The sequence below is a fragment of the Leptinotarsa decemlineata genome, unplaced genomic scaffold (assembly GCF_025532065.1).
Source record: "Leptinotarsa decemlineata unplaced genomic scaffold, Ldec_3_MD MMD2_tig00026354_RagTag_RagTag, whole genome shotgun sequence".
NCBI classification, from domain to species: domain Eukaryota; kingdom Metazoa; phylum Arthropoda; class Insecta; order Coleoptera; family Chrysomelidae; genus Leptinotarsa; species Leptinotarsa decemlineata.
The window spans coordinates 15,063,915-15,075,188 of NW_027412702.1; the positions used below are offsets into that span (position 1 = coordinate 15,063,915).

General features: G+C 35.2%; 1 protein-coding gene across 4 annotated transcripts in view; it reads left to right on the plus strand.

Annotated features, from left to right (window-relative positions):
- Dyrk2 (Dual-specificity tyrosine phosphorylation-regulated kinase 2) overlaps positions 1 to 11,191 on the plus strand; it is a 191,251-nt gene extending 180,060 nt beyond the window's left edge. For all 4 annotated transcript variants that reach the window (XM_074184497.1, XM_074184495.1, XM_074184496.1 and 1 more), the window contains 4 exons: positions 1,566 to 1,737; positions 7,947 to 8,090; positions 8,235 to 8,364; positions 9,055 to 11,191. In XM_074184497.1, coding sequence (XP_074040598.1) covers positions 1,566 to 1,737; positions 7,947 to 8,090; positions 8,235 to 8,364; positions 9,055 to 9,361 — 753 coding nt within the window. In that variant the 3' untranslated portion in view covers positions 9,362 to 11,191. The remainder of the gene's footprint in view (positions 1 to 1,565; positions 1,738 to 7,946; positions 8,091 to 8,234; positions 8,365 to 9,054) is intronic.
- Positions 11,192 to 11,274: the final 83 nt, after the last annotated feature.

Genomic DNA, 11,274 nt, shown 5'->3' on the forward strand with positions numbered 1-11,274 from the left:
CCTAATTAGATCACTTCATACCGCACTTTCAACTAAACTTCTCGATCTGCCTGCTGGTAGTGGTTATATAGCGTAATGGAAGTCTCTGGAAGCCGATAGCGAAGTCCTTGGAAGTATCTCGAAGCGACGCGATATCTAGAACAATCGCGAAGCGCAAGTCGAGTTGAGCGGAATCTTGACCACGCCACAATCGATTCACGACGACCAGCGGCGGCCAGTGTTATTTTTTTCAGAGGTTGATCTACTTATCTACTTATCTACTTATCTATTTATTTTTTTATTTTCATGGAATTATTTTCCAGCAGCTTGACTGCATTAACCTAGATTTTATATATATATATATATATATATATATATATATATATATATATATATATATATATGCTGAACTGGTTTTTCCGGGTATTTGATCCGTGTATGTGAAGTTTTCACGGATAGATTCAGATTTCATATTCAATGCCTTAACGGGGAGATGAGGTCAACTAAGAAGAAGAAGAACGCAGGTAAAACTCAACAACGTTTAAATAGTAGGTAGTAGACTAATCTATTTCTGAACACATAACGAATACCATTTTACCATTATAGTAAGAAGTGAGTTGAGCAAGGTCAACAAATTTCTGAACACGTAACAGCACACCTTGATAATGACAAATGAGATTTTGTCGAAACGTCGGTGAAATTAGAGATAATATCACATACACGGATCAAATACCCGGAAAAACCAGTTCAGCATATTCCTATCCGTGAAAACTTCAGATTTCATATTCAATGCCTTAACGGGGAGATGAGGTCAACTAAGAAGAAGAAGAACGCAGGTAAAACTCAACAACGTTTAAATAGTAGGTAGTAGAGGGTTTATGGACTAATCTATTTCTGAACACATAACGAATACCATTTTACCATTATAGTAATAAGTGAGTTGAGCAAGGTCAACAAATTTCTGAACACGTAACAGCACACCTTGATAATGACAAATGAGATTTTGTCGAAACGTCGGTGAAATTAGAGATAATATCACATACACGGATCAAATACCCGGAAAAACCAGTTCAGCATATTCCTATCCGTGAAAACTTCAGATTTCATATATATATATATATATATATATATATATATATATATATATATATATATATATATATATATATATATATATATATATATATATATATATATATATATATATATATATATATATATATATATGTTGTCGTTGAACCGCGTCTGGACTTTTGTATTCGACGTTTCGGCTCCCATTTTGAAGCCATTTTCAAGAATTTAATGTGACTCCTTAGATTGAACTAAGAAGTAGACAGATTGAGACCTTAGAGAGAACTCGTGACGAGTCCTGGGGAGTAGGCAGATTGAGGCCTTGGCGTCAAGTCACATCAAATTCTTGAAAATAGCTCCAAAATGGGAGCTGAAACGACGAATACAAAACTCCACCAGATGTGGTTCAACCCGAATTCAGCGACAACATATTACTGACCGCGGAAACCTATACCTCATTTACCTTTATTTTTTCATCGTTATACCTACAAACTAAAAGTCATTTTTTGTTACAGGAGAATGTCCTTCTGAATAGAAGGGGTAGTAGTGCAATAAAAGTGATAGACTTTGGAAGTTCTTGTTACTCCAATCAAAAGGTTTACACTTACATCCAATCACGTTTCTACAGATCGCCAGAAGTTATACTGGGACTTTCCTACGGGACTGCTATCGATATGTGGAGTTTAGGTGAGACATTTTGACAGAAAATATGAGTGCTTGAAGTTACCTATTTCACTCGCGTTCGCTCGTGCCACAATCACACGAGTAAAAAATAAGCTATCTGCACGAGTAGCACACGAACAGATTAAAAATATATGTATTCAACTTTGAATACATTTTACAACCTAATAGCTGACTACGATTGAAAAATTTATATTGACAATGTCGCAGTTAGCAATATCAATTCCAGGAACATTATCTTGAATTTTCACTGACTATTTCAGAAATAGATATTCCGCTGGTATACGCAGATTGCAAGGTTTTGTTTGCCGAGCAGATGTCTTTAGCTCTTTCCGTATGCATATAATAATAATAATGATAGGACAGTCTACAAAAAAAGCAATATCACAGGTGGAAAAAAAATGTTGTTAACAATTTCGAATTAGTTAGTAGATAGATTATTATCATTATTATTACTATTACTATTATAAATAAATGGTAATAACAGGTTACGAATTTCTTTTAGTTGTGATTAATTTTTTAGGTGCGATTCAACCTACTTTTTTCAGCGGTTAGACAAAAATTATCGTGAACTGCTGTAATTACCTAAGATGGGCCGATACAGACACAAAGAAAGAGCTGCTCTTCACAACAATGGCGAAAAGCACACCCATTAGATCAATTTTGAATTTGAAATTCATCATCAGTAATTACTAGCAATAGACCGATGTAGCTAAAGAAAAGAATTGTTTTATGTAGTAACAATGATGAAATATACCTTCATTATCAATTTCAAAGTAATACCTGTCCAGTTATTTATTCACGATTGAAAGATCGCATCGCATTAATACTGTGTTCCAAGTGTAAAGATTAGGTATCATAATGAAACCCGTTAGTAGAACGTTGTTTATATGTCGCCCAAAATTTAAACAAAAAAAGGTCAAAATTCTCAGAAGATGTGATTTACTGTAGTAATTACAAGCAAAATATGATGTTGATGAATGATTTGAAGCTGTACCACAAGGTTCTTATTATGTAAATGAGCAGTTAAATCTAGTTTATGGGCTCATTCCATTTTGGTTCTTCGATTACCGTTATGGGTTGGGTAAAACTATACAATGAGTTTCGTTAGTTCGGACTTCCGTTATCTAATAATATATAAAATGATTTGAAATCCCTGAAAGAATTAATACAAGTGAAAAATTGAAAATTACCCGAAGACGATTGTGGACACTCACAATCAAACGTGTTGAACTAACTTGGCTTGGAATCTCTCAATTTTATATTTTTTATTTAATTGTTCTATTTTTTTACTTGTATTTTATTGAACTATGATTTCATTTCAGGTTATTTTTGCTTAATATAATTGTTAATTCTTAGCTATTCTTTTTATTTTTTCATTTTTATTGGTTATTTGAGGGATTTCAAATCATTTTATATAATATCAGACAATGGAAGTCCGAACTAGTGAAATTCATCATGAAACATTGTCAATCACCTTCAAAAATACAATGAGTTATCAAAAGTAAAAAATCAGTTGTAACTAGGATTGAAACTCAAAGCAGTGTATTTTTTAATGTATATGTATCACTCTAAATTGGTTCATTTCCTTTTTATAAACATGTTCATTTCTTGGAAAGCAAATTATGGCCTACCACTGTATCGAAAAGAATCGCTACTACAAAAAATCATAATTAGAAGTGAGAGTTTTTGAAGCTTACAAAAAACACTAGTATTTTTTAAATTTTCGCTCGAATGCCAACATGATCTTTTTTCGCCATTACATTTCGTTAAATGTATGTACTGTTAAATTCTTATTGCAGTTCATGTATTTCTTTTAAATTTTGCGTCACTTTTTGAATAACGTCACAAGTCTTTATATGTTGCGCACCGGCATCATTTTGCCATAACCAATTCAGTTTTGGGTTTCGATTAAGGAAGGATCATTTTTTTGAAGAATGGATTTATATTTACTTAAAGCTAAGAGAATAACTCAAATTTGCTATGTTTCCTGCCAGTGCAGAAAAACTATTAGTTTTTGCAAGTTACGTAATTTCAAAAAACTTCGTCTGAAATGAGATCATCTTCGCAAATAAACCAGGACGTCTCTATTGATGACTCTTTCAGATCACGCCATATAGCTTCCAACTAAATTTTTCTTGTATCTATACCCATATTCATAAGTGGTAAACGCCCTTTTGACTAGGCACGGTGGTACTCTTAGAATACTGCACCACACAGTATTTGTGAACCTTTATTTCTCTACTTAAATATCTTCACAGAAAAATCGAAATCACACAACTCCAAATTTTTAGCTCAAAACTAAACTGCACACAATAATATGGGTATGGTAACTACACTATCCAACACAACAGGACAACATCAAAAAGATATAACACACAGGCACTGCTCTTAGAGCGCCTTAAGGATTATCCTGTAGTGCTTGTGTTTTGTCCTTGAAAAAACACATTGTGAGCCAGTGTTGAAAAGCTGATGGGAATACTCTGAAACGGTCGTCTTCGGAATCAAGTATGAAAGATTATTTTTCGCCCATTAAAAAATATCTACAACGAGCAGAATCAGTTGAACAACTCACGATATTATATACATGAAGTGAATATTCAAAACTAGAGCTAAAAAAGCAGATCTGTATCGACCCACCATAAACATTATTAGTGGTGCTAGGCTGAAACACAAATGCATTGCTGAACTCAAATGTCCATATAGGATAAGCCTGAGCAAGTAATAGCTCGTTTCAAAAGTTTTCTCCGTAATATCTCAGTGAATATTTGTTCAATTTAATCGAAATTAGCGTCATTTGAATCAGTGCAGATTTGCCAACGTAACACAAGTTGATTAATTCCGTCAGAAACAGAATTCTCTGCTTGGGATTCGATGAAGTCGACGATGGCAGTTTTTGCCTGGCCCTAATTGGTGAAGGTTCTACCGGTGGGAAATTTATCGAAGTGTTCAAAAAGATGGTAGTCGATTGGCAAAAAAGTTTTGTCGATTTTCTCACTGTGATGCTGTGATGGTTTGATCCGGTTGCACGAAGTTATAATAAATCACACAGTAACCATGGTATTTTTTGGTGGGTTTTCGCCTTTAGGAAGTGCCTGGATGGCTCATCGGTGTCCAATCAGCCGTATGTCACCGCGTTCGGTAATCTGCAACCGATTTCTCTTATTAGTTAGCAACGTTGCCACAACACTAAATCCACGTTCACACAAATACGATGATGTGAATGCTATCAAAAATCGTTGAAAGATGGACCACAATCCAGGGTACAATTGCGGGATTGGCTTTTGTAGCCAAAATTCTTGGTATCCATTTTTTAATTTTATTTTTATTTCCTCGTTCGTTATCAGTTCTATGAGTTCTTCTTCCAGCTGGGGTGATCTTGCTGTGTTGACATTTGAAAAAGGATCCAACACCCAGTCCGGTATTTCCAATTTTAAAATGACTTGGAATCGTTCTACGAAATCACTGTGGAGGTTCTCCAAATGTTGGCAATAAACAAGCAAGTCGTCATTGTTAAAGGATACTGCTGACAAATTAGGGAAATTACGAAACTCACGTCTGTCGATATTATTCTTGTATAAGAGCAATTTGGCTACAAAAGCAGCAATGATATTTTTTGTTTTAATCAAATTCAAGTCGTCACTTTGAAGTTGTAGATTAACATCATTAAATAATGTATACAGTTCTGTCAAGTACCCAATATCATTCTTTGAAGTGGTGAGGTTGTCGTGCAATTCTTTGTCTTTGTTTTCCAAGAACTCTGTTACAGAGCCAAATAGATTGTAAAAGCGAGTCAGACAGTTACCTCTTGATAAATAACCAACGAATTTCTGTGTGAAATAGCAATCGGTTGAAATATTCATCATTAGCAACACAAAGCTGATTAAATAATCTGTTATTTAAAGAGCTGTTTCGGATTTTATTGACTGCTTTGATTATATATTGCAGTGATTGAGAGAGGCGCTCACTCAAATTTTTCGCAACAAAATGTTGCCTATGAATGACGCAATGTACAGCGAGCACATCTGGAATTTTATTTTTCAAGTACGCTATGAAGCCTTTGTGTCGTCCTGTCATAGCCAGAGCGCCATCCGTAGCAGCTGATATAATATTTTTCAGTGGAAGTTCTTTCTCATCACAAAGTTTTTCCAATGTATTATATATGGTTTCTCCTTTTGTATCCGTCTCCTAATTTCTGGCAAATAGTAGTTCTTGATATATTTTCTCATTTTTAATAAACCACACGTATGACAACAACAATGCTTCATTGGTTGGTAAAGAGGACTCATCTAACTGAATTGAGAATTTAGAAGTCTTCAAATGATAGCACAATGACTCTTCAATGTTTTCAGCCATCTCATCAATTCGTCTTTGAACGGAACTATTGCCCAAAGGAATTTTTTGGATATCTGCCGCTGGTTTATGGAGCACAGTAGTTATTACTTCTTTTATTACCAGTTAAATTAAATCCTCTCCGATAGTGTGAGGTTCACCTGTTTGAGCAATTAGCAAGGAGATATTGTAGGAATCTTGGAGTGCGTCGTCGTCTTGCTTAGAAGCCACTGAAAAAAGTTTTGGCACAGTTGGCTGAGCTGAGTGTTTCTTTTCCAGTTCTTGAAAATAAGTCACACTTTTGTCTTTTTCATCTGAATACATTTTATTCAAGTGATCTTATAGCCTTGAGGGTTTCATCGCTTCATATTTTATATATTCCGCGCTATACTGCCGTTTCTTCTTTTTTGCTTCTGACATAATTTTGTCTTCAAAAATGCCGAAGTAAAGAATCGAGTATTAAAAACTTGCTAATGACACCACTCACAGTATTCACCACCGCACGTACAGCACTTTACCTAGCTAGTAGCTAACTAAATTCACTTGTTTTTGTAATATCGTCGAATAACATTACTGGCTGGATGGCGCGCGCGCTTTTATATGAGGCAGCGGGCGGACCTAGTACTTTCGAGAATGGAGACTAGAAACTTCTCGCTTCGCATTGAAGCTTACCGCCATCTATTGTATAGTTTGACAATTATCGGACAGGAAATAGTTACTGTTAGTCCCCTGGATGGCGTTACACGAGGAAACGCGCGTTGAGCGTAAAAGAGCGGTAAAGTTTGTGTTAAAAGCAAAAAAACATTTTTAAATTAACCATCGCCTCCCTAAACCGCTTCAACGCCTCCCAATCTTCTCTGTGCCCTTTACTGCCCCCCTATAGGCCTCCAACGCCCAGAAGGGGGCGTTATCGCCCACTTTGATAAAGACTATTGTAGAGGATCAGCTTTTCATCACACGTGTCGATTCGATCCAAAACAGGATCGTTTTGGTTACGCAAAAGCAAAGAAGAACAGACCTCGAAGAGAGACAATTTCTGTCGATCGTTCAGATCGTGGTGCAACCACTTTTCGAGCTCATTGACCTTTCCAATTCGTTTTAAACCATCAAAAACCGCATGGGAGCTATCGCCCAATTTTTCCACCGTCCCATGCACCGTTTGTGATGGGCCAGTCTCCACCGAGGATGTATCCTAGTGGGGACAATTTAAATTCGTAGAGAAAAATTGTCTGAGAAAAAATTAGAATTCGGAAAAAATCAACAACGTCAATGTATAGAGTATAAAATTCTCTATCGATCAGTAAATACCACATAAGAGTAAAAAAATATTTATTAGATATGGAGCTACAAAAACACATGACATTGAAACGGACAAAACTTTTGAAACAACCTTATAAAAGCGATGACATCTCCCCGTACTAAGACACCATCTATGGGATCGGCAGAAGACGGTATCCACGAATATCAATGATAAGCGAGGTTCTCCAAGGTAGTCAGTTGCAAGCTTTGACATCGACTACCAAGCGAGATTCTTCCTCTATCTTAGTTTCGCTGCAAGGCAACTAGTTGAAACTAGCCTTGGGGAGCCTCGCTAATCTTTGATATTCGAGGATTGAGTCTTATGTCAAACCCACAAACGGGAGATGTCTTCCTATAAAATATTAAATATCAAAAATTTATATTTATTGGATGTTATTTAAAGCCATCCTAGATAAATTTTAGCAAAAAATAAATTGCATTTCACTGAGTAGACAATTTTTCATCTTTGTAGAAAATGTCAATGACTTTCTTGGTTAAAATAAAACATAACATCAAGAATTGAATATCTTTTGAAATATATATCACATGTGTATGATTCAACTGAAACTTATGTACCTTTGCAGGTTGTATATTAGCAGAACTTCATACTGGGTATCCTCTTTTCCCCGGCGAGAATGAAGTTGAACAGCTAGCGTGCCTGATGGAAGTTATGGGACCACCGCCTGACGAGCTCATTAGTGTTGCTACCAGGCGTAGATTATTTTTCGGTAGGCAAAGCAAAGTAGCTTTTCTCAAACTCAAAAAAAGAAACACTCAACCAAATTTACTTTTACTCTTATACAAAAAGAACTTCGTGCTCTTACAAAATCTACCTCTTACTCTCGATCTTGAAATTTTGATTTCTTCTTCAGATTCCCGTGGGAACCCCCGCTGCGTAACCAACTCAAAGGGCAGAAAGCGGAAACCCGGTTCTAAGAACTTGGCGATGGTCTTGCGCTGCAATGATCCCATGTTCATCGATTTCATCTCGAAATGTTTAGAGTAAGTATACCTATGTTATCATCCATCTATAACTCAGAACTTGTTTATAAATGAACTTCCAATGTGAACAACTTGCCTCTCGGGCAATTGCGGATCTAACTTTGGCGCAAGGGTGGCAGCCGTGACGCGGTAAAATTCAAATTTTTGATGCATTCGTTCCCGAATGATGCGTTTGCCGTCAAACAAATTATTATATCAAATTATTTAAATGCTGAAAGTACTTAAATAAAATCTATATTATGACAAAAATATCTGTAAACATTATGTTTAACAATTTCAATTAGTGTTCCACTTAAGTCCTAGACCCAGCCCAAGGAGTCATGACCCCCCTGGATTCGCACTTACTCTTGGGGATGTCATCTTTCGGTCGAAGCCACATTATATGCAGTAATTTTTTTGTATTTCTCAATGAGAATGAATAATTCTATCCGAAAAGACATACTCCGCGGCTAAACGAATTTGTTCAACTGATCTTTTGAACATCAGTCGTTGAATTAATCGTTCTAATCGCGACTAAATAGTCCGATGGATCATTTTGTTATTGTCAAACACGATTAGACGGTCAATTCTTCAAACAGAAATCAAAATAGTCGGATATAACTGTGTGGAAGAGTAACAATGTATTTCGTGTTATTTTTTATTAAGGAAAACGATATTTCCAAATCAATTCAAGTTTCTCCTTCCTTTCAGCTGGAACTCCAAGAAGCGCATGACCCCCGACGAAGCTCAGCGTCATCCCTGGATTCTCGCCGGAAACCAATCCCAAAAACCGGGCGCCGAGCTGCGCCACAGCCACTCGGAAGTCAATGTTTCGCACGAAAGTCACTCATCAAGCAGCACTTCAGGCAGCAGCCACTCCCGCATCCACCACAAATGCATCATACAGAAAGGTGATAAAGTCAAGGCCAAAATCATAGAAACTAGGTTACATGACACCGTTACGAAGCTGGACTCGAATCTGAACGATTCCGGAACTTTTCTTCCTCCCATTCTCTAGTTTTAGTTATTGTAGATGCGAAGAGATTTTTCTAACCCGATCTGTAGTGACAGTAGGTCCGAAAGACGAATAGTTTGTGAATGGGTTAATAGAAAATACTTTTTAGGCTTCCTGATAATTCACAGTATGGTTCCTGAAACTGACCCACGCAGCACCCTTATGAAATGATGAATTTCTTTCTCGTAGCTATTCGTGAAGATAATATTCACAGGATTATTTCATTCAACGATATCACACATTTAATAATAACTTACATATCGATCGATCAATCAATAATTCAGTTTGAGTGAGAGCATTATAATTTTGTTTTCATCATTCAACAATCTTACAGCGCATTTACTTAACGACGAAGACTATGCAACATAGTTTGGTACCTTACAGCACCCTACATTTACAATTCAATTGCTCGTCTTTTATAATATTAGGAAAAATTTAAACGTCACAATGTTTTTTTAATTCAATGACAGATCAACTACTCAAAGTTGTCATGAGGTTTAACAAGTATTTTCTTTTGAAACCCCAATGATTCTTTAAAAAAGCCAACGATATATACGACCAATGAACATGCTTTATTCGATATATTTTAGGTAATAGATAAAATTGCAAATGACGTGATGAAAAATTCTCTTAGTGAGAGAAATTCTTAGGTCTGATTTACAATCTTTAGGTATTTATAAACTATTTTTGAGGAATAGAACTCGCAAGCTAGACCTCAGTTCATTAATAAGAAATCACTTCATCTATAATAATTTGGTAACTGAAAAATTGTGACATACTGATGGCCGCAAAGTATCATTGATGTTAGCTGACCAAGAACATTTAAATGTTGTCCATTTGCTTGCCTTTAATTTCAATAACGTTTAATATGGTTGGTATTACTTCAACAAACTGTTTCATACTGGTAACGTTTTTATGCTTGTAAATGTTCATTTAAAGACAAGGTATTCATTTATCACTTGCCGAAATTATACATGGTATCTTCTTTGATCCTTTGAAGGTGGCCCAGAGTGACGGGTGGTAAATCTCAAAATATAGATTAAAAATACATTTTGTAGAATTTTGATACCTCCAACTTTTACAATTATATTTTGAATGTGAAATATCTCTATGCTCCTGGAAATACTATTTTTTTGTTCAACTACCATAGGACAACTTGAAGATACCCTGTATATGCACAGCTAGTGTTGAAGAATTTGATGTGTTCTGGAATAACTATCTGTTCAGTATCGATCTCCCGTACAATAATAACTGTGTAGCTATAGTAACTGTTTTGATAACTCCTCTGTTTAAGAGACTCCATGAAACAATTTTTTTATTTGTTGGAAGATACCTTTTATACCTAGAATAATTTTAAACCTGTTTTAAACCTGTATATTTTCATCTTTAGTTAATACTTAATGTAATGTGTATTATTGTGCATTTGCCAATATACAAGGTGTAGAATATGGTAAATATGATGCTTTATTTTCTGGTTTTACAGAATTAATAACAAGAAATAATTATACGTTTCATGAACTAACAAAACGCCCTGTGTATTGGTATAGTTAAAGTTGTAAAAATCCCAATGTGATATATACTGATAATATTGTAAACGTAGAAGATAGTTTTTAGTGCCCTGGCCTATAGTGAAATAAAGAATATTACAAGGTATTACATAATCAAATCTTTATAGAATAATGTTTTTGTTTGTCACAAAAAATGCACTTTAATGAAATCGATAATAATATTTTACACTAATCTATTGTAACACAATATCGATAATTTTGTTTGCTTAAATATTGTAAATTGTAATAAAGTTGTTGTAAGTTGTTAAATAAGACTGAAAGTATATATGGTTGTTTCATTTGAACCCAATTTGCTAAATTGAATCATCAAATTCAAAAAATTCTTTGGAAAATCCCTTCAGGGTGCAA